Source organism: Mirounga angustirostris, unplaced genomic scaffold (genome assembly GCF_029215605.1).
Source record: "Mirounga angustirostris isolate CCGP_5_RB_7025 unplaced genomic scaffold, mMirAng1.0.hap1 SCAF_5, whole genome shotgun sequence".
Lineage (NCBI taxonomy): Eukaryota > Metazoa > Chordata > Mammalia > Carnivora > Phocidae > Mirounga > Mirounga angustirostris.
The window spans coordinates 158,086,092-158,109,483 of NW_026991713.1; the positions used below are offsets into that span (position 1 = coordinate 158,086,092).

A 23,392-nucleotide genomic window follows, 5' to 3' on the forward strand; every position below is an offset into this window, starting at 1 on the left:
GACGTGCCCCAGGGCCTGGTCCGCGCTGGTCCCTCACTGCCATGCACGGCTCTGATCTGTGGGTCCGGGGGCTGCCCTCCACCCTGATGCCACCATCCGACATCATCTTCTTTGTTGGTTTCTCTGGTGATTCTCCCCCTCCTTCCCGGCCCGTGTCCCAGTGCGTGGAGCATGGCTCATGGGAGGCACCCAAATATTCACTGAGCAAAGGAAAGAAAACAGCCTTCTTTCATTTCACAGTATTTATCAATTCCCTTTTCAAGATCGGATCATTTAGAAAATCATCTGAAAATTCTGCTCTAATAAATAATATGACTCTAATTTACAACCCCCCCCAACCCTTTTTTTGATTATACAAATGAACCAAGTCTTTTGGAAATGAATCCTCCCAACCCCAGGCAGAATTTTTGAGCAAATCCATTCTGGAGAGCTGCTGTGACCCATGAACCCCAGCCCTAGGCCTCTTCTCAACCAGGTGCAGGGGTGGGGGGAGGCGGTCAGTAGTCCACGTTCCGCATGTTAGCCACTGTGGTGGCCAGGCGCCGGGGCAGGCCTTTGCTGACCTGCCTGTAGTCCTCAGGTTTGGTCTTCAAGAGTGTCACGATGTTCTGAAGGGTGCGGGATGGCTGCAGGCCCAGAGCATCCATCACGTTGATCAGGTAGTCTGTAGGGATGGGGAGCAGACAGACACAGCTCAAAAGACTGAGCGCCAAGCAGGACAGAGAAATAGAGAAGTCCACCCCGAACCCCAAAATGCCGGTTGCCTGCTCTGCCCCAAGCAGCCAGGCCTTTACTCTGATGGCTTTTCCAAGAGGATTAAACCTACTGTCAGCTTAGGGGCGCCTGGGTGGCTCAACTGGTTGAGCGTCCAACTCTTGATTTCAGCTCAGGTCATGATCTCAGGGTCATGAGATCAAACCCTGCATCAGGCTCCACGCTCAGCACAGAGTCTGCCTGGGATTCTTTTTCTCCCTCTCCCTCTGCCCCTCCTCCCTGCTTGCATGTGCTTGCTCTCACTCTCTCTTTCAAATAAATAAATAAACAAAATCTTAAAAGGAAGGTAGGAAGAAAAAGAAAGAAAGAAAGAAAGAAAAAGAGAAAGAAAGAAAGAAAAGAAAAGAAAAAAAACAACAACTGTCAACTTGGCCCAAATCTAGGAATTCTAATTGAATAAAGGACTAGCCGTCCCCCACAACCCACTGCACACTCAGCTCTCCAGCTGGACCAGCTCACCCCTCCAAAGCTCTACACTAGGACTCCTGAGTTATTGGCCACACTTCCCAGCGGACCCCACTGACCACATGGAGACCCCGAGCAGTCAGGGGACACGTGGGCTTATATGAGCAGCGACCAAGATCTCCCAGCCCAAGCCCCCCATGAAGACAAGGACGATGTCTGAGGCGGGGGCCTGGTGAGCTGCAGGTTCTCACACTTCCCATTTCTCCCCCTGGGGTCCTAGTTAGAGACAGATTCCCGAGCCCACCCCAGACCACGTCGGTGAGAATCCAGGAGAGGGTTCAAAGACCCTGTCCTTCTAATAAGAGCCCCACAACTCTAACCACCAGGCAAGCTTGGGCAACACCGGCAGAGCGGGGAAGGCGAAAACTGATTTCCAAGGTCGGGGTGAGCCTGGTGAACCCCTCCTCTCTGAGTCCCTGCGTCCATCTGTCGATGCTGCATTGTCAAGAGGATGAAATGGACCAAAGGCCACAGGAGCACCTGATGTGTCACAGTGGTAAAAGAGTGCTGTCCTGGGCAGGTCCAAGCCAGACGTGAGGGGAGCGCCCCGCAGCGTCCTCTGGCTCTGCCTTCATCCTGCCCTCCCAAGGGCGGCAGACGGCACCCCGCAGCAGGCTCCTGCTGACCTTCTGTCCACGGCCCTGGCAGACTGGACTGCGGCTCCAGCTACAGCCGGCATCTTCCTTCGTGTCTTCTGGAGGCCTGGCTCGGGGCAGGGCCCACGGGAGGTGTCTGCTCTGCCCTGGCGGGCGGGCTGACTCATGTCCAACTCAGGCTGAGCGGCTTCCCAGGAAGGGCACCAGCAGGCGGCCAGGCACCTGTCGCCTGCCCAAGTTTATCCATAAAACTGAGCTCCGCTTGACCGGGAGCCCGGAGCTGCGAAGTGACAGCCCACGGTCTTCCATGACATTTTCTGTTTGGCCAGCACAGTTTTGGGTTTTGTTGTGAGATCTCATTTGTCTTTAAGGCGGCCACAACCCCCCGGCTCCCTACGGCGTAACCGCCTGGCAGCCTCCCGGCCCCTGGCCACACTCGCCAGCGCGGAAGCTCAGCGAGCAGGGGGGTTGGCTGGGGCTCCAAGCGCCGTGGCCGGCACACAGCGGCTGCTCCGTCAGTGCCCAGCAGGGACCGGGTGCCCAGGGGCAGCCAAACAGAGAGGGACAAGTAATACGGGCCGCTGGAATGCAGGGCCAACGGCCTCATCGCGCTCCTTCCGACGGCTTCTGTCCTCAGTACTCCTGCCCCTGTACTAGCAGGCACCACCTACAGGCCCCCGAATCTCCTCATCCTTCCTCCCCGAACACGGCCCAATGACGTGGTCAAAGCTGGCCTTCCTCTCTAACGGCTGAGAGCTGACTGTGAAGTCAGGACACCTGGATTCCAGGCCTGGCTCCCTCACCGGCGGCCCCGGGACCCGGAGGAAAGCGCCTCACTTCTACTTCTTCTGCAGCAAAGTAAGAGCCTGGTTTGGCCCTGTGCTCCTGCAGACCACAGCTCTGCCTGGCTCCCCAGGGAGCTGAGCTCTGAGGCTCCTACCAGACTCTCCCCGACCACCCCGAGAGCTGCTTCAGGTAAAGAGCAGGCAGGTCAATGGAAAGGCACCAAGACCTGGGGCGACTCCGCTGCCACCTGCCCGCGGCACCCACAACCTCAGGGCCCCACCTGTGGGGGCAGGTGCCAGCAGGAGCTGGTGGGCATGTACCCCTCTGACCTGGGGGGCACGCAGGTATTGCATGGGGCCTTGTGATTCAGCTGCCCCGGGCCTCTGTGTCCTTCCCAGCAAGGAGGGGGGTGTCCATCGTGCAGCGACCTCACAGGGGGGCTCTGAAGGTGGCCGAAGATGTGGGTACGAGGGCTTGGCTCAGCGCCTGGCATGCCTCGTGCATGGTGGCAGCCTAATCAGCGGTGGTTCAGGGAAGCAAGGCAGGAATGGTGAGTCTGTCTCACTCACTTCAACCCAGCTCACGGAAGCCCCGCTCAGGCGCAGCCTATCAGAAGCCCCCAGGACGTTTTTCAGACTACACATGTCCAGCCTTCAACCCAGACTTTCAGGTCCGAATCTCTGGGGAGGAGGCCTAGAGAATCCGCATTTTTAACCAGCTCGGCAGCCAAGCCCAGAGCTGGAGGGTAAGGGCACCGACAGATGCAATGGGCCACAGCCGTCCCTCCTGCCGCCTGTCCCGGGGGCACCCACCCATGTCTGTGGCCAGCTGCTTGGTGGAGTGCAGCGTCAGCTCAGGGATCTGCAGGATCACGTCACAGTAGGTCTGCATCGTGGCTCTGGCGATGGAGCCCAGCCAGTTGTCAGCCATGTTGTCCAGCTCGGGCAATTCGTCCCCTGGGAAGGGAGAGAAGGTCACCAGAGGCAACGAACGCACTCGAGAAGATCCCACCTCCAGCAGCTTTTGCCCTCCAGGCGGCCAGGCCCACGATGGGCGGTGCCGTATGTCCACACACGCCAGGGGGCCACTGTCCCGGTGGGCAACACAGGGACAGAGAACAATATGTCTTAGGCCAAGTGGTATCGATGGAGTATGATGACGATTCAGGAGAGGACGTGGTCAGGTAAGGGAGAGTGATCTCTGCGTGCCCGAAGGCGGGGGACGTGGTGCAGCCACGCAGGCTGGGAGGGAGGACAGGAGGGGGGCCCTGGGAGAGGGCAGGCAGCCGACGCCAGCAGAGACGGCAACGGTCGACACACAGGCAGCAAGTCAGAAGTGAGACCTGGACAGGGCCATCCACCACGGACGAGCTGGGTGCTACCCGGCCTCTCAGAGGCTGACTCTGCGGGGCTATGGCGGGAACCACGGGAGGCCTCGGCCCGGGCCTCAAGCATGAAGCGTGTGACACACTCTAGTGCTTCACACACGGTGACTCTCAGTGTCACATCACCCGTGGGGAAGGAGGAGTATGTATACCGAGCAGGGCTGGGGGAACAGGGCTGGGTCGCGGAGGGCGCCCTGAGAGTCACAGGGACCCCATGTCAGAGCAAACAGGCAATGACTGTAGGTCTCCAGCAAGGTTGCAAGAGCCAGTCAGGCTGGGGCGGGCTGATGCAGGAGGACAGAGCCGTCATCCTGGCCAGACAGGCCTTGAACTCTGGGGGCAAGGGGGCCGCCTGACGTTAAAACAACAAAAAAAGTAGGGGGACGAGCGGAGAAAAAGAATCCACTTAGGAGAAGATAAGCAAAATGCCACTATACCACCACCACCACCAATAACAATAATAATAATAGTATAGAACATAAAGCTACATGTCAAATACCATCTGCACATGGGAAAATGTAAATACCATCGTGTTCAATGATGGGATGTCATGATTTATTCTTTTTAAAATTGTGACCTTGTTTTACATGTGGTATCGGTACAACAAACACAAACTAGAAAGTTAAAAACCAAAAACAGGATGAACATTACTGAGCACAAGGCTAAGAACACATGGTCTAGGGCCTCCACCCTGGAAACGGAGGCTGGCCTGGTGGTCGTGTGGCCAGAAACACGGCCAGGCAGGGCAGCTGGTCCGGGGGATAAACCTCCTTCCCCAAGACGTTGGCCCAGAAAAGGATGAACCTACCAGGCCTGGGGCAGCACTGCGGGGTGGGGGACGAGGCGCCCACGCAGGGACTGAAGGTGGCGGGCACTCGCTTACTTGCTAACCACATGAGTCCCGTCCAAGACCCTGCCAGGTCCGCGCCACCCCAGTCTGGGAGGCCCTGCCCCGACGGCACCCTCCGGCCGGGGGGGCAGACAAGGCCCCTCCACATAGCCACATCAGGGCTGCAGCCAGGGCATCGCCAAAGACTGATAGGAGCCCAGAAATGGGAGCTCATACCCAGGCTTCCCGAGCACGGGGGACGGTTTGTCAGATGCACAGGAGAAAGGGCAGTCCGGGCAGACAGCACAAACACTGGTTTACAAAAGTGCCCAGGAGAAACAGGGCATGTGGGAGACGGTCCTGCTGCTGACTTACATGAGCACACAGATCTGCAGAAAGAGGCGCCCCGGACAATCGTCCCTCAGGTGCTAGTGGGACTCTTGGGGCAGATTTTTACTCAGAAAAGTTCTTAATTTTTAAAAATTAAGAAGAAAATCCTTCTGAGTGGCTGGAGTGTGAGCACGTGGGGGCAGGAGATGGGCTGCATGCCCTGACTGGGTGGGATTGAGAAGGGTCTCCAACCCCAGGCCTGCGAGGGGCTGGATCTCACCCCATAGGTTCCAGAGGCCCTGGGGGTTTTTAAGCAGGCCAGGAATAATTAGTCTGAGGGCAAGGACAAGCAACAAGAGATGGGAACAAAATATACAAAATGCAGCAGAGAAAAGAAATCTCAGGAAGGAGGGGTGTTAAAAAGCCAGGCCGATGAAGTATTGGGCTCAGCTTTTGCGTCTGATGGCAGGAATGGTCTGGGCCTGACCTTCCTGGGCCTCCCCCCAGGGCCACTCTGTGCCAGGGCCCACCAGGCTGCCCCCTCTGCCTGTAACCCCCGCCACAGAGAAGGGAGCCTCCACAGCGCCCCTGCACCACACCGAGGCAGCACCCCTGCCCCGCGCCCAGCAGGTGCTGGCCGCCTCCAGGGGACCCCGCCCCACTGCGGCCCAAACTCGGTACCCCCACCGGGGGAGGGGACATGGTGGGCACAGAGATTGCAGTTTTCCTGCAAATGCCCCTGCTATGACACACGCTGTGTGGGTGACCTCTGGACACATCACTTCAAAGCTCCTGATGTTCCATTCCCTTGTGGGAAAAGACTCGCAAAGATTTTCAAAACTCCCTTCTAACCACACTGCTTAGGAAAAGCCATTTATCTAAGCCCCAAAGTTCCTACCAGTTGCTCTCCATCTAGTTCTTAAAACGTGCAAATGTTAACATGTTAGAAATCCCCTGGGTAATTCTTCCCAGTTTTCTGCATGTTTGAAATTTTTCATAATATGCTGCTGAAAAGGAGGGGGTAAAAAAAAAAAAGGAAACACCTGGATGGGCTTGTTGTTGCTTTCCATCGCTGTTACAATTCTACTTTATGGCTGGGGTTTTTCTCTCCTAACAATGCCCAAAGCAATGGCCCAGCACAGAGTAAGCAATTAATAACACCTTGGTAAGTGAATGAATGACTGAAAACAATTGCAGTTTAGCTAAACCTGTATGTATTTTTTTTGCAGTGGGACAATAAGGCTTTACACTCTCCCTGGTGTGCTGTAACAGACACAGACATAGCACCACTGCTTTCTTGCCCAAGAGTTTGAACTTGAACGTAATCGGCATCAGTAAGAGATACATGATGGTGGGGTGCCTGGGTGGCTCAGTCGGTTGGGTGTCCGACTCTTGGATACGTGATGGTGTATTTATGCGTGGAAAAATACAATGCCTGAGATTTGACTTAAGTATTCTTGAAAAAAATATGAGACAAACATAAGAAACAAGAAGCCATTCTGGAGGCCAGAGGAGGAGTACTTGGGACTCCACCGTACTGGTCTCACACCCCGCATGACAGGCTTGTGTGTGTGCGCATGTGCGTCAAACTCCAAAAATCCAAACTGTATAATTTAAACTGCTTTCCTCTATGCTTGCCAATATTAAGTGTTAACACATATATATGTGTATATATGTAAATCTGTATATATTTTCGATATAGTCAATGTGATAGGTTATAAAACGGCATACATTCAGGGCGCCTGGGTGGCTCAGTCAGTTTTGATCTCAGTTCAGGTCTTGATCTCAGGGTCGTGAGTTCAAGCCCTGCACTGGGCTCCACACTGGGCATGGAGCCTACTTAAAAAAAAAAAAAAGCATACGCTACTTTCCTTTGCAGCCATTTGAGGATTACTAAAGTTACATATTTCTTCCTATTTTTAGGTTATTTGAATGCCTTTATGTTATTACTTATTTTTCCATGGGGTGTCATCTTTTTCTTACTGATTTGTGGTAACTTTCATAAAACAACTACCACCTATCAACAGTGTTGCTATTTTGTTCCAGCCTGTCACATTCATCTTTCAATTTCCTTTAGTTTCTGGCTTTCATTTCAAAGAGTCTTCCCTTCCCTACCCGAGTGCCTATTCACTCATACTGCAGGTTTTACATGCTGAAAGTGAAATTTGTAAGAATTATCCTTTTTCCCAAAAATTATGAGTTCCCTTAATGTGTATGACCCTGTGAAACTCACAGAGATTTTATTTGTATCATCTTCACAAATGATTTATGGAAATTTGACAACCATGCCTATTCTCTGTGGGATAAAAAGCCCAATGTATTGATTCGATCAAGTGTGTTGATTACACTGAACAATTCCTCTTTTATCTTCATTAATTTTCCTTTTTGAGAGGCACCTGGGTGGCTCAGTCATTAAGCGTCTGCCTTTGGCTCAGGTCATGATCCCAGGGTCCTGGGATAGAGCCCTACATCAGGCTCCCTGCTCACCAGGAAGCCTGCTTCTTCCTCTCCCACTCCCCCTGCTTATGTTCCTTCTCTCACTGTGTCTCTCTCTGTCAAATAAATAAAATCTTAAAAAAAACTCCAAAACTTTTCCTTTTTGATTTGTCAAAGCCTAAAAGAGAGATGCACGATGTTCTCAATGCTCATGTGGTTTTTTCTTTCAAAATTATAAAGTTTTAGGATTACACCACCAGTTTAATGGAATAGGATAACCAAGCTGGCATAAAATATATCAATAAATCACTTTCCTTTTGTGTAATTTCCATATTCAGTTTTGTTTAATTTTCCATATTTCAATTTATTTTAATTAATTTCAATTTTTATAGTTAATATAATTTGCTAATAAAAACTTTTGTCATGGGGCGCCTGGATGGCTCAGTTGGTTAAGCGACTGCCTTCGGCTCAGGTCATGATCCTGGAGTCCCAGGATCGAGTCCCGCATCGGGCTCCCTGCTCGGCAGGGAGTCTGCTTCTCCCTCTGCCCCTCCCCGCTCTCATGTGCTCTCTCTCATTCTCTCTCTCTGAAATAAATAAACAAAATCTTTAAAAAAAAAAAACAACTTTTGTCATATGGACAATGTAACCAATAAAATGTAATAGATACCTAAATATAAAATTGATTTTTATTTTACATTTAAAAACAAAAGCAGTAGTTCAGCTTTAATTACAACTTGGATTTCAAATGCTTATCAAATGTACTAAAATATGTTTGGATGATCTAGCCAAAAAAAAAAAAATTTTCTTATTCTATGTCTGGCAGCTCCTTGCTCTCACCCCTCAGTGCTGTGCTATCTGACTTGTAAATGTACCTGACTGTCACAGGCTCACTGTGGGATCTGCCTTTTATCAGTGTAACGGGTCACTTTGGTCCCATTTGTTATTGTTTGCGCTGATTCAACTGCCTTGCTTTCTTTTTATTTGTATTTACATGGGATGCCTTTTAGCATCCCTTTATTTTTTAGCATCCTTTTATTTTTAACTTTTCGATGTGATTTTATTCTCAGGGTGGTACCTTCTCATAAGCTGCTGAAATCTTTTCTATACCACGTGATTATTCTGTTTGCTCAGCCTTACGAAGGGAGGCCTATAAATATCCCATATTAGGAATAAGAGAATTTTTTTATCAGAAAGTATGTGGTCCCTGTTCAAACCTGTCAGTGCCCAGATAATGGGAAAAAGAAATAGTTTTAATTACTGTATTTTCACCTTGTCAGTTTAGAGATCCAGGAGCCTTGCGAGAGCTGGGAACAAGTTCTGGCCAAAGGCATCTGGGCAGGAAACATCACTTCTACGGTGAAGAGTTTATGTTTGTCCGAACGAGCAAAACTATTCTTAAGGTGCCACTTTACTCGGCACGTGGTCCATAGGGAGAGGGCTCGCACTGGCCAAGTGGGACCCTTGCCCCAAGAGCTCGCTTCCACCTCCAGTGAGTACGTGTAACCTGGGGCCCTCCTGCCCCTGCCTTCCCAGCTGAGGGGCATCGGTGGAGTTCCTCCCCAGAGACGCTCTGCACACAGTGAGACATCCCTTCCCTAAGCCACTCTGTCCTGTAGAAGTTCCCCAGGGGGATAACACGTGGAACCCCATGTTTGCAGGAGGCTACAGGGAACCCACCTCCTGGCTCTCAGTCGGGCCCCTCTCACCTTGCTCAGGAGGAAAGGGCAGCTTCCCAGCGTGCAGGGCCAGCTCCAAGGCAGAGTCCTCCTGAGTCACAAAAGGCTCAAGATTCAGGGGGAGGGACATGATATATTGCCCGATCTGAAACAGAAGAAAACACTTTCAACTCCACATTGCCACATACAGGTCATTATTTCTGCAGTACATTCGTGTGAAGGCAAACAGGGGACAGACAAAAAAAGCACGAGGCCTGGGGCAGCCCCAACTCTGATCTTTCCAGAGAGTGTTAACACTGCTATGACAGGACCTTACAAAAATCAATGACAATTTGCATGTACATCACACATTCATCCTCACACTAACGGCCCCACTATGCTTGGAATGCACTCAATGCAACCTCTACCTCAAATGAGGTAATGGACACCAACAAGCGATTGTGCAAATAAATACAAATTAGGACTATTCATGGATACAAAACCAGGAAGATGCTAATGTCAACAGGTGCACAGCCAAGCAAGAATCCGAATCCTGTCTTCTGGACTTGACTGTGGGTCTCACCTTTAGAAGTGATCTAAGAGAAGGAAGGAAATTTTGGGGGGGGAAAAAAGCCATTTATAATTATAAATTAATTTGGAGGGAAAACTGTACTGTTTTCATAATACAGACTCTAGAAATAAAGATGAAGCCAACGCCTTCTTGGCTGGTGGGGAATTGCAAAAGACAGGATTACAAGACATTTGGGATGAGCCCACAAATAATACAATGTTTGTCATGTGTTTGTCGGATGCACATGACTGTCATCATGGGTGTATTTTAGATGCCACTTTCTATTAAAATTCCTGTTTTGTGTTTTAAGGTAAGTATATATTTTTGTTTCAAAATAAGGCTGATTTTCAGGTTATGACAACATACCGCTTTTGTTTTTGTTTTAAAAAAAAAAAAAGGCCTTTGAACCTGTTGCGCTTTTTTTTGGGGGGGGGGTTCTATATTTATTCTGTACATTTAAACTTGATTCTGATTCTGTAAACTACAATTCCAAGGATTATCCAAGTAAGATCTTCCCTCTTGGCCTCACACACACCTACATGGTGGCAGACTCGCAAAGTCTCCCAGCCCAAAGGGAGATTCCGAACATTTCCAAACACCGAGTGTGGGCTGGTTGTACTTAAGGCTCAACATCCCCTGGTCCATTATGCTAACGAAACAGGGTGAGTTTGCTCTCCCTTTAAGGAGGCACATGGATGGTAAAATAAATTAAATCGGCATTTTTTTCTTTGCATTTACTTAGTATAATCTCTTACTCAAACTAGGTATGTGGGCCACTTTCCTCACTAGTAACAACCGCCACCATACACTTCAGCTTGAAAATGGCAACAAATGCATCATTTTTCCACAAGGCTGGAGAAAGAGAAGGATGCTGGTTTCTGGATTTGGGATCTCTCTGGTCTAATTACATGTGGCAGGCGCTTCCTGAATACCTACTATGTGCAAGGACCCTGGGGGATACTCCTGTGTTTGGTACAGCTTTCATCTGGGGCCATAACCTTCTGGCTAAATGCACGCACCCAGTTTTACGGGCAATGAAGTGTCAGGATCATTATACCTTGCATCTACGTTGTTTTTCATTTTTAAAAGCATTTTCTCCTATTGCGCCCCTCCATAATGCCCATGCGGCTCTGGGTAAGTTCAGAAGGCATTCATTGATGAGGCAAAGTGTCGTTTAGGTGCAAAATTTCAATAATCTGACATCTTGAACTTCAACTGGTTGGTTGAGCTTGTGGGGATTGCTGTGGTTCCTAGACAGATCCCACGACTCCAGGTCTCCCTCGGGAGTTCTGTCCATGTTCATCTTTCAGCAATCAATGTGGAAAGGGATGCTTACCAGTGCGCCTGAGGATATTTGTCTACTATTCCCACATTTTCAATAAATACTCCTTGATATCCAGTTTGGGTACGCTCAGCGACACAGGAAAAACGAAGAGCTTTGTGGTCAGATGGACTTGGGTTTGAGTTCTGGCTCTACTGCTGTGTGACCTTCCTGGTGTCATCATCTCTGACAGGAGGATGATCTCATACTTACTTCAAAGGGCTGTGCCAAGGATGAAATTAATGTGTGATACACGCATGAAGCGCCTGGTGTCCTAACAGAGCGGCCGAGGGATAAGCGGCCCCTCTTGCACTGCCTAGAGCCTCGCTGCTTGCCCGTGAAACACTACCGCCAACCAGCTCACGTTGTTGTCAAGACAAAATTCTGTGTGGACCACGCGCTACCTCATGGCACTGATAAAAGCCTCGCACTGTCCTTACACCCAGTGTGTGTCCGGTAAGTGCTCATTTCCTGAGTTCAGGTCACCAGCCCCCAGGTACAATCCTTAACTCATGGGGGGGTCACAGCAGGTGGAAAAAGGCCCTGGCCTGGAAACAAATCCGGGCCTCCCCTACTCCGCCAACATCTCAATCTCCTCAACTGTAAAATCATTCAATATCTCCCCAGTCCCTTCCAGCAACATCATTTCCTCAATCCATTTACACTGTAACGCATAGTGTCTTAGTTCTAAAAATAAGATGATTCCCATTCGTTGTAAGAACCAACCCACATCTTAATAGTTTCATCAGTACCGGTTTATGAGGTAATGCCCTGGGAGACAGGAGGAAAGTGACTGCCATTTTGAACTCGACACAGCTCCCAATGAACAGAGAGAACAATGCCATCCTCCATGCGACCGCCAGTGGGATCACCAGACACTTCTGATTGTACAATAGTAACTTTGAGAATTTCTTTGTATCTCTCACAGTAGAGTCATAACTTACAAAGCAGTGGATTCTAAAGTGACAGCCTTAGGCAGAAGAAATTGCTTAATTCAGAATCGCTCTGGAGGACGTCAGAAGTCTCCAGCAGTGTGAGGTCCCCATGGCTGGAGCACACTACACCCCATGGTATTGAAGAGCAGCCAAGCTAGACTGCAGGACGGAGCGAAAGGCAAGGCCACGTGCAGGGCGGCTGTCCATCCCCAGGGGTGAACAGAGAAGGAGGAAAGGACTCCAAGTGCCCCGCTCCCCTGTAGGGTTTATTCTGTTCTTTGTTAATATGGAGCCTCCAGAACTACAATTCTTAAGAGATTTCTTTCCTGCTATGAAATTACCCATGAAAGCACTCCACACAGGGCCTGGTGCAAAGCAGGTGTCACTAAAACATTGGCTGAATTTGAATTCAGAACTACATACACACTGTTCCTCTGAAAAGTCGTCGAGAAGAATTTGCCCACCTGCGTCCTCTCCTCCCAAGGCAGAATCTCCTATGTGCACTCACACTGGGACGCCCTTATGTACCGGCCACACCTCACATCGGGAGAGAGGGAGGAGCGGTACGAGCGTGTGAGGTTTTGAAATCAGCTTGTGTCTTGTCAGCTGATTGAATAAGGAAGTCAGCTGCCTTTCCTTAAAGTCCTGGATATGGAAGGAAATTACCCAAAAGCAAAGGTTCAGACAGCACCAACGCACTAATGACTACTTTCCCCGAAGGGCCAGAATCCAAAGACAAGGCAGGGTCCGCAAGGCTACAAGTGCCCCGGAGGAAAGTGCCCAGAAGCTCTTACGTTGCTGATGTACTCCAGAGGCGTGAGGCTGAAGGTGGGCAGGTCGTCGGTCAGCGTCTCACCAATGCCTGCTGTGCCCCAGCTCTAGGGCAGGAAGGAGAGAAAGCGATCAAGGTCACGGAAGCCAGGAGGCCCGGGAAAGCACCCCACGCCCGAAAATCCTCGAAGAGTGCAGCCTTCCTAGAGGTGTCTTTGCTCAGAGACGGCCTTGGGAATTGTCACTATTCGACAGACCAGGGATTTCTCACCAAGTCATCACCCTGAAGCCTGCCACCGAGAAAATAATCCTTTCTCTCTCCGCATTCCCGCAGACCCATCAAACGGAAGCTCCTGCCTCCTCAACAGAACTATCTGGTGAGAACGGATCCTGTTTGTTGCTCCCACTCAGACCGTGAAGCGAAGAGCTGGATACCCTGTGGTCTGGGTTTCTCTACTCAGGCGGACACGGGTTAAGAGCTGCTGGGCGCAGCTAGCCTCACTAACTCCTGGGTCTTCAGCACTCTAAAGAGACTAGGAGCGCCCCAAATCCTCCACAGAGACCCCATGTAAATCCCTATCTTGGGAGGGAGGCCTGGGAAGCCCCTTCTGGCTGCAGAAATATCCAAACCACATTCACCCACACTACTTCACTGCTTTTATTTCCACCTGCCTCCTAGATCTATTTCTCAACTGATTCAGACCTCAGAGGGAAAGGGATGGGAAGGAACGTCCAAACCCCACCAGCTACCCCTTTGTCCTCTTTGTGATCCCTCTGTCTGGGGAGATGCTCTTCCTTCCGACATTTAAAATACCGAATGTCTACGGTATCTCTGTGTGAGCTTTCCCAGTGGTCTCTCTAGAGTCCGGCAAATTACCAGCACATACATGGTTACGGAGTTCAGCTTGGCACACCTTCACACAGAAATCTAGTTTCTTAATTCCAACCTGAGTCACCCCAAAGCCAGCCTGGAAAACAGCCCTTTCTGGCTGCACTCCTGGAGTGACTCCCAAGTCACGCTGTAGCTGCTCTCTGCAGCTACCTGATGCCATCGGGTTGCTTGATCCTTTAAGCAACGTTCCGGGAATGTAATGACCATGTCCACCCCTGGGCTCCTGGCCTAGCCTAAGCCTCAGCTGCCCTCCCCACATTCCCCAGCACCAGCTCAATTCTAATTTTCTTTGCTTGAGACAAGTTCTTTCCTTCCCCACCTCCGCCCCTAGTTCTAAACTCCTTGTTCTTGCTCGAGAATCCTCCTCTGTTTCAAAATAGCCTACTTTTCATCAGTTGACTCCCACCCCATGGAGAAGAAACACTGTGATCACCCACACGTACTGAGTGCCCATGATGTGCAGAGCCTTGTGCCCCGCTTGGTGGAGAGGAAGACTTGGTTCTTGCTCTCCAGAAGCTCCTTGGGAAACCAAGACCCCGCAACACACTCCCGTTATATACCCCAACACGTTCCCCGCCCCGTGCACACACACAGGCTTCCACTTAGGAGTTCTCCGTGGCAGAGGCAAGGTGTGATACTGTAAGAGTTCAGAGGAGCGAGGGCTCAGGGTGATTACAGGAGTGGGCTGCAGGATGCCTGGGGTGCCGAGAGGGAAGACCAGAAGGAGAATGCATAGCTCTCAGACAGCGGGCTAAGAAAGGGCTTTATTTTCTACAAATAAATTGCAAGAGAGTGAGAGAGAGGAGGGGAGGGGAGGAAGGGAGGGAGAGGGAAGGAGGGGAATGGAAAGGTAACCTGTAGCTCATAAAAGACACATGGACCAATCCCTACGTGCAGAACGAACCTGGGTCCTGAGTCAAACAGTGAAATCATGACTTTTACAACTGAAAATGTGAACACTGAATGGTATTAAGGAATCACTGCTAACTGAGGGGTGATTTGGGTCCTACGATTATTTTTAGTGTTGTTATACTTTAGAGAAGGGATGTATATACGAGACAGACGACCAGGAGCTGATCATGTCGAAGAGGGGTGATGGAGACATGGGGGTCGTTATACTCTTCTCCCCGCTCTTGTATATGTGCGAAAACTTCCCTAATAAAGTTCTGAAAGACAGACTATTCTCCTGGGCCTTGGGAGCCAGGCAAGGGTCCTGAGTGGTGGAGACAAAATCAGAGTGGTGCTTTATGAAGACTGACGCAGCAACTCGGGAGGATTGAGGGTGGGGAGGCAGGTAAAAAGCTGAAGGAACAGCTGGGAGAGGAGGAGAAGCCCAACGAGGACGGGGCCATGGAAACGGACGGGAGGTCTCTTTAAAACGAAGGGACAGGGCGCCTGGGTGGCTCAGTTGGTTAAGCGACTGCCTTCGGCTCAGGTCATGATCCTGGAGTCCCAGGATCGAGTCCCGCATCGGGCTCCCTGCTCGGCAGGGAGCCTGCTTCTCCCTCTGACCCTCCCCCCTCTCATGTGCTCTCTGTCTCTCTCATTCTCTCTCTCAAATAAATAAATAAAATCTTTAAAAAATAAATAAATAAATAAATAAATAAATAAAAAACGAAGGGACAATGCCACGTGGTGGTGAAGTCATTGGCAAAGAGAGCTGTGGTGAGGGGGCAGAGACGAGAAGGCCGGGAGGCAGAGGGGTGGAAGAGGGATGGAGCCCGTGAGGACGGGAGCGACACCTCAGGGCTGGGCTGCAGGGAAAGAGCCATGTCCCCCAAGCACATGCAGGAGACAAGCACTGCAGGCCGGCAGCCCCGGGAAGGCTCCATGGGGAGGCAGGAGAATGGCCAGGCAGAGGGCGGAGGGGGAGAGCAGCCACAGTGGAAGGGGGTTTGCAAGAAGGGTGGGTGGACAGGGGACGAACTAGGGAGGCGCTCTGCAAGTAGGGCGACCGGGAAATGCTGCAGGGTATCTTTTAATTGTTTAAAATTTATTGAAAAGTTCCTTCATATGGGCTTTTCTCTCCCATCTGTCAACAGATGATGTGGGCAAAAGTCAACAGTCGATTCTGAAATGGAATATAGTGTTGGTTTATATTCTTCAAATGTGAAAGGGTAATACAATTTACTGGCAAACATTAAAAGCAAACACTGAATGACCAGGGTTTAATTTTCAAATCCTTAGGGCAAAGTGTTTGCCTTTGTGTTGTGTGCTTTCCTCCTGGCAACTCTGGGAGAGCTCCTCCTAATCTCTGAGCTGCCTGTCTCCATTCCCAGGGCCCCGTGGGGTGTTGCAGCGCAGCCTGAGTGAGGAGGCAAGATTCAAGCAACCAAGAGCCCAACCACAGAGTGAGGCGGTGGGTGAGCAGTGGGAAGAGCTGAGCTTCCAGACAGAAGGTCAAGATGTTAGGATCTGGGGTGTGGGGATGGGTGACACAGGTGATGGGGATCAAGAGCACACGTTTCGTGAGGAGCACTGAGTCGGGGACACAGTTGTTAAATCCCTATATTGTACATCTGACACTCACATAACACTGTATGTTAATTATACTGGACTAAAAAAGAGGTAAAAGAAAAAAAAAAGGGCGCCTGGGTGGCTCAGTGGCCTTCAGCTCAGGTCATGATCCTGGAGTCCCTGGATCGGGTCCCGCATCGGGCTCCCTGCTCGGCGGGGAGTCTGCTTCTCCCTCTGACCCTCCCCCCTCTCATGTGCTCTCTCTCATTCTCTCTAATAAATAAATAAAATCTTAAAAAAAAAAAAGGAAAAAAAGATCCTGGTTCTTAACATTCCCATGAATCACTTGTTTTATCCTACAATACACATGAAATCGTTTCTAAACAACTACAATGACATTACTACTAGCAATAAAATGACTGGATGAAGTTAAAAAAATTTTTTTTAAGCTCTAAGAAAAATAAAGCAACCAGCTCTGGGGGTTGGGGACGGGAAGTATAAAGAATGCTAATCCCCTCATCTTTCAGAACAGCTCCAGCAGTACCAGCAGCTACGGAAAACAGAAGGGTGACTAACCAAAAACAATGACCCTGGCCTCTTAACGGTTTTCATAATCCTTTTTGTGCAACTTTGGAGAGATCTTCTGGGCGCTGATCCCTTTGAGGGGGAGAACCTATTATCTCAGGTTCCACGATTCCTTTCATTTCACTTCCTTTCTCCCTCTTCTACTCAAGTTTAAATAAATGTTATATTGTGTACATTTTGGTTTTTAAAAAAATAGCACGTGTAGTTCAGTTCCATTTCCTCTACGGATCTATCTACCCATTGGTGCCCATCCAGCCTCTGACGTGGGCAGGAAGAGGTGTCTGGGGGATGAGCACCACGTGTTCGTGAGGATCTCTATGTTGTGGGATTCTGAAGGGAGTTATTGCTGTTTTCATTGTACTATCCTGTACTGCCTGAATTTCTGAAAATGAGTATGTGCAATTTTTACTTTAAAAAAACTGTCATTCCTCTTTAAAAATGAGCACTCATTAAGCATCTTACTCTGTGGCAGCTAAGTTCTATCATCTTCGAAATGTCATGTAATCCTCATACACATGCATGGTCAGAATCAGTGTGTCCCCATCTAATGAGATGAGGCTTACGTGGGAAGCTGATCCGATGGGACCATGCCAGGGATATCCCTTTTGCCACACTATGACAGGGGCGGCTCTCCTCCAGTCTCAACCCCCTCCTCCACTGCCCCCCCCCCCACCAGAAACACAGAATCTGACTGCGGTGGATCCCAAGGCATTCTGCGGTTAAATCATAAAGAATGAAAATCATGGAATTTCAGGGGTAGAAAGAACTTTGAAATCATGTAGTCCAACCCCATTGTTTCATGGATGGGGGTTCTGAGATCCAGAGAAATCCACAGACTCCATCCAGGTCATACAGTGAAGAAGTGAGTGGCCCTTGAGCCCTGGTCTTGTATGCTTTCCAGAAGGCAGCAGGAAGCAAAGAACTTGTAATCATGCCTAAAGGGTTCTTGTTGCCTCCTAAAAGGATCTCCTGGTTATTAAAGACCCATAACTGGATCTTTCTCAAAATCCTATCCCAGAGATCCAAATGGCAGTGAAGAGACCAGAGCCACGGAAGTCAGAGCAGGTAGAGAAGCGACTGATGGGTAATCCCTTGAAAGGAGTCAGGACAAGCAGAAAAGGGTGAAAGGTGAGGGAAGGGAGGTGCTCCGGGAATAGCCACAGAAAAAAGGCATCAAGGACAGAAAACAGCAGAACCCCTTAAACCCCCGTCAAAATCACCAGGTCAGATCTGGTAAGGCACTCTCCTGGGTGAAGTTCCAGAACCAATGCTTATGAAAAGAATGCGATCTCCCGGGACAATTAGCTCCTCTGACCTGCCCCAACCTATCCAGTGGCACATAATCTCCCTCACTTCTCCCTGAGAGGGCACAGCTACACTGCTCCGAATGGTGAAAGTTAATCAAGCAATAATAATAATCCCAGGAAACAAGATGAAAATAAGGCATCACAGTGACTCCAATTAAGATAAGAAATTCTTGCTAAACAGTGAGTTGCAAGGGAACAGTGAGTCTGTACAGTGAGACTTTTAGCCAGGAGAGTTAGAGTGCTTCCTCCTAAAGCTCCTGGGGGTTGGGAGGCCGGGGCAGGGGGCGGTGCCCAATACTCAAAAGTGCCCGGGGAAGGAGGCAGCACCCAGGGGGATGTCTGCGGTTGTGGGAAACTCACATCCATCTTGGAAACGAGTAGCAGCTGCTGTTTGATGCGCAGGAAAACGGAATCGAAAGCCAGCTGGTGGGCCTGCTGATTAAGCCGAGTCAGGGCCATACGAGACGCAGACAGCAGGTTGTGATTACTTGACCCTTTTTCCTAAGACGAAAAAATGCAAAAGGCTGTGAGGGCCTGGTTCTAACCAAGGTTATCAGCTAGTTCAACATTTTAAAAAGTGCTTGAGAGGAAGACAGTGAAGGGGTGGGTCCATACAGTCATGGTTCCCAAGGTCGGCTGTGCCCTGGCACCCCCTGCGGAACATGCCGGATTATAGGTGCACATGCCCCGCCTCGGAGCCACTGAATCAGAGTCCAGCAGGGTTCTGGAGCCCAGGGAGCAATGTTTTTAACTCACTTTTTCAGTAATTCTGACGCAACTGCTAACACAAGCTCATGGACTGGCCGTTTAGGAAAAATTAACTGATGACTGTCCCTCAGGCATAGAGGCAGAGGGAGAAAATGATCAGAAGTGTCAGGTATAAACAAGAGTGAGGGACAGGAGCCTGATTCCCAGTGAGGTCAGCTCAGTTACACTTGGCTGTACAGCAGACTACGCACTACCTGTATGAGTCCCAAGGAATTCTAAACAGCCTGAGAAAATACAGAGATGGAAAATGTAACCTTAGTTTTGCTATTATAAATGAAACGATTACAACAAACTAAACCAGATCAGCAATAAAGATAAACGGAGTTGCTTTAACCTAATCACGGAAGCATGGATGAATGAACCTGCACAACTGTTTTAAGAAGCGTTTGTCAAGCTCCAATGCAGCCAACTGGCAGGCCAAAGTGCACAGCGATGGGGAGACTGTGTGAGGGCAATGATGAGGCCTCAGACACGGCCAGAGGCTCACGGTGCAGTCACCCCCAGAGCTCAAGGCCCATCAGGACACCCTGAGATTGCATTTGGTGCCAAGGGAATGGCAATGCCTCCTCTGCCTATCACCAAGACAGGTGGGGGGATGGTTCTGGAAAGGATGCTACAGCCTCCTTAGGATCCTGGGGCCATTCGAGGGTTGCCGTGTGGTTCACTCAATGTGTTGGGAGGTTCTTCCATCCCTGGATCCCCCAAAGGGCACAAATCTCAAAGTCAAGGGCAGCATTGTGATAGGCATCCTAAGAGCTTAAGCTAAAGGAACAGCCAGAAGGGAACACTTATCCTCAGGTCCTCCTGCTGCCATGAGGAAGATCAATTTCCCCATGGCAGAGCTGGGGGCCTCCTTTGTGGGTTCTGCCCACTATTGGGCGGTCCACATTCTGGTCCCTTCTCTGCCATTCAGTAACCGGGGCCTATCCCTGCACTGGGGCCAGGGGCTACCCAGCCCCACCCATCCTGCTGGCAAATCTGACTCTGGAGGGTCGTACAGCAAGCCCATCTGGCCACACATCTAAAGTCATGCTCTCTACACAGGCTCTACTGCCTTTTGTCAGTAATAAAGCTCCACTTCTCCAATGCCTACTCCTGTATGTCCATTTGTTCCCACCCAGTTTAGTTTATCAGCTCCTTAAAATGCAACATAAATGAGACCGAGAAGAGGCCGTGGGGTGCACTGCAGACTGCGGCCCACACTCAGAGCCAAAGAGCCTGGATCGGGGAAAGGGTGACAAGAATGCCATCAGTCTGGTCTCATACCTTGAGGGTATATAGTATTTCCATTAAACTGGCATATTCAGCAGGGTTCTCTTTCTGGAGATAATTATATTCTTGCCACGGGTTCTTGGCAGAGCTCTTCTTGTCTGTCAAGATGCTATCCTGAAACCCGGCCAGGCTCCGAGGGCTGTAGGAGTCAGAGAGGTACTTGCCGGCTGTCGATAAAATCCTGAAATGAAAGGGATGACCGTTAGGCCCTGAGCTATTTGTACAGAACTTTCCCCTGGGAACAATTTGCTCCTTCCTAAATCCCAGGATATCCTTACGAAGCAGACTGATTTCGGGTCCGCTTTCTAAGAAAAGGAAGACATCCTTCGTCGCTGAGGAACCAGTTGGATCTTGGGTGCAAGAGAGACACCAGGTGTTTCTAGTTCCTATCTGATGCTCGGTCCACCGGCATCTGCCACCTTCCGAACACGACAGACCACCTACGCGGGGCAGTCATCAGTTGACTACGATCTGGGATACTGTGCATTTTCTGTGAGGCCCTTCCTGGCTCTGGGAGCATCACTGTGTGGAACGGAGCCAAGGGGAACCACCAGCGCCTCAGCCACAGCGGCACAGACACGTCGGTGGCCGCAGAGCTGGCCCCGGGAGAGCGGTGGCAGCAGCTCGAAGCACGCCTCTGGCCACAGGACTCACTGTCACATCATACAACTGGGCCAGTGTGGGCTTCGCATTCAGCCGCCCCATAAGGTTTACTTTTGTGGTTTAGGTGCCACAGAGAGATCTACTGAGAGAAGCAAGCACTGTCCCATTTCTCTGAGGAGGAGAAGTGCCTGGAGGAGGTTCTAGGTGACGACCAATGTCTAGGGCTTGAATCTTCTCTCTACAACAAGGACGGCTTTCCCTGATGGGTGCTGCAAGTCCTCCGCTGTTTTCCCTGAGCCCAGCTTGACCGTCCAGCATACACACTTGAACGTGCACAGAACCATATGAACATAGGCAACCAGGAGGACAGACATTCTATTACATCCCTGACCCCTCCTTGACCATAACTTCTCATGAAAAAGAATTGCCTTGGACCTGGCAGCTTTTAGGCTGAACTCACTTTTTAAAAAAACAAGTCCAGTGAACCTGTCAAGGAATGCGTGTACCTGCAAACAAACGGTGGGGCCTCAGGAACCAGCGCCTCTGCCACTAAGTTATGGTTCTCCCTGGTGCTTACGCCTCCAGGTGACTTCGGCTGGGTCTTTTGTCTGCCAAACTGTGGCCTGTTCCTGCCACCACCCTTACTTGCAAGTCTTCACTATTTGTGAGGACCAAACAGGGTGCTCTTTCCCTCTGAATTCCTAGCACCGAGCACAGGGCCTGGCCCACGGCAGGTGACCCTGAGTTTGGCGAGCAGGAAGTTGGGAGCTGCCCTCTGGGAAATCAACTCCCCCTGGCAGGTCACGGCCATATGTACCTCCACTCGGTCCGCTAGGGGGAGACTGGCACCAGTCTGCCATCCGCACTGAAGAAAAATAGGTATGTCAGAAATGTTTTAAGTATTAAAGATTACTGTTTGAAATGTCAGAATAGCGTGCTCTAAAATAGGAAACCAGGCACCTGGGTGGCTCAGCTGGTTAAGTGTCTGCCTTCGGCTCAGGTCATGATCTCAGGGTCCTGGGATCAAGCCCCATGTCTGGGATTGAGCTTCTCCCTCTCCCCCCTGCTCGTGCTCTCTCTCTCTCTCAAAGAAATAAAATCTTTAAAATAAAATAAGAACCAAATCTAAAAAAAAAAAAAGTCGGAATAAATACAGTTCCAACCCTAAGGAAAGAACAGTATCTTTTCCTCCCAGCCTCCTCTTCATTCAGACAGATACCATTAGATGAACTGATCATCAGACTCAGATCTCCTAGGATGTGTGTTTTCTAGTACTGTGAACGAAACCATACTGAAATGAACACTTGGGTCGCCTGGGTGGCTCAGTCAGTTAAGCACCTGCCTTCGGCTCAGGTAATGATCCCAGGGTCCTGGGATCGAGCCCCGCATCGGGCTCCCTGTTCAGCGGGGAGCCTGCTTCTCCCTCTCCCTCTGCCTGCCACTCTGCCTACTTGCACTCTCTCTGTCAAGTAAATTAAAAAAAAAATTTTTTTTTTGAAATGAACACCTTATTTCTTCTCACTCACAAAGAAACATCTTCTCTTCGCTAGAATGGACTGTAAGTAGGTCTTGGGGATGGCAGATAATTAAACAGTCCTCACCCTCAAGAAGCTCAGAGATTAACGGGGGAGTCCAACCTGCACCAACGTGCTAACGGCTGTGCAGGGAGACAGCACTAAGTACGCACAGAGGAGGGAGGAACTGATGTCACACTTCCATCTGCTTCCTCAACTCATCTCCTTTCATGGAGGGCTACCCAGTTCTTTACAAGCCATGGACACTTGTAAATTTATATTGGATCCCCCAAACCTGATTTTCCCACTGAATTGTCTAAGACCTTATCCTGTGCCACACCACTGTGCCAAAAATCAGTGATGGGTGCTTTGAGAGTATAGAGGGGCCACGCCTATCTCCCTGTATCTCACCCGACTTGCCCAGTGCACCAGAAAGCCCTCCAGTGGCACTCAGCCCACCAGTCACAAAACGATCCCTTTCTGCAAGAGGTGATCTTAAGAGCCCCAAAGCCAATGTCACTCATGTCGCTGAAGTAATCCGGAGTGTTCTGAGCTATTGCCTTTGCCACCTTGGGGGGAGGGGGGTGTATGGTCCTTGGGCCAAGTCTGGGTTCTGCAGGGGAGACTGAGGGGAGATTGACAGGCAGATAAGATAAGTTTTATAGGCAGATGCCACACCCGTGGCCTCCCGAATGGGAACACAGATGATGACTGTCTCTCTTTTCCCTTTCCAGGATCAGCGCTTCCAGAATGATGTCACCTCTTAAAGAGACTCCCTTGGATACGCCCAGTTGGTTCTCATCTTAAGCCAAAGCTCGGGTCAGACTTTCAGCTTCTCTGGGCTGCAAAATGCAGATGGAGAGGCTCATCCTGTACCTACCACAACCTGTTCAGCTTCCTAACGAGATCCTTCTTTTCCTTTTAGAATGTAATAATCACCGTCGTTAAAAGATTAGGGAAAACCTGTATATCCTGATACGGAAAGACGTCTGCTGTGCACATGCAGAGAAACCCAGGTCCAGGGTGGGACGCTAATTTGTGAGAAGGACAGTGTGGGCAGTGCAGGGGTGACACACTCTGGATGGCTCAGCTGATGTCCAGGTTCAAATCACTGCCTCATGGTTCCGTGACCTCAGAC

At 50.1% G+C, this 23,392-nt stretch overlaps 1 protein-coding gene across 5 annotated transcripts in view; it reads right to left on the bottom strand.

Annotated features, from left to right (window-relative positions):
* Window positions 1-227: 227 nt before the first annotated feature.
* Window positions 228-23,392, bottom strand: part of COG7 (component of oligomeric golgi complex 7) — a 73,687-nt gene continuing 50,522 nt past the window's right edge. The window contains exons 12-17 of one of the 5 annotated variants that reach the window (XM_064592802.1): window positions 20,132-20,318; window positions 18,458-18,598; window positions 12,880-12,963; window positions 9,310-9,424; window positions 3,434-3,577; window positions 228-664 (exon numbers count right to left, since the gene is read on the bottom strand). In XM_064592802.1, coding sequence (XP_064448872.1) covers window positions 498-664; window positions 3,434-3,577; window positions 9,310-9,424; window positions 12,880-12,963; window positions 18,458-18,598; window positions 20,132-20,318 — 838 coding nt within the window. In that variant the 3' untranslated portion in view covers window positions 228-497. Of the gene's footprint in view, window positions 665-3,433; window positions 3,578-9,280; window positions 9,425-12,879; window positions 12,964-18,457; window positions 18,599-20,131; window positions 20,319-23,392 lie in introns of all 5 variants that reach the window. The other 4 variants (XR_010411924.1, XM_064592804.1, XM_064592803.1 and 1 more) reach the window with 4 other exon arrangements.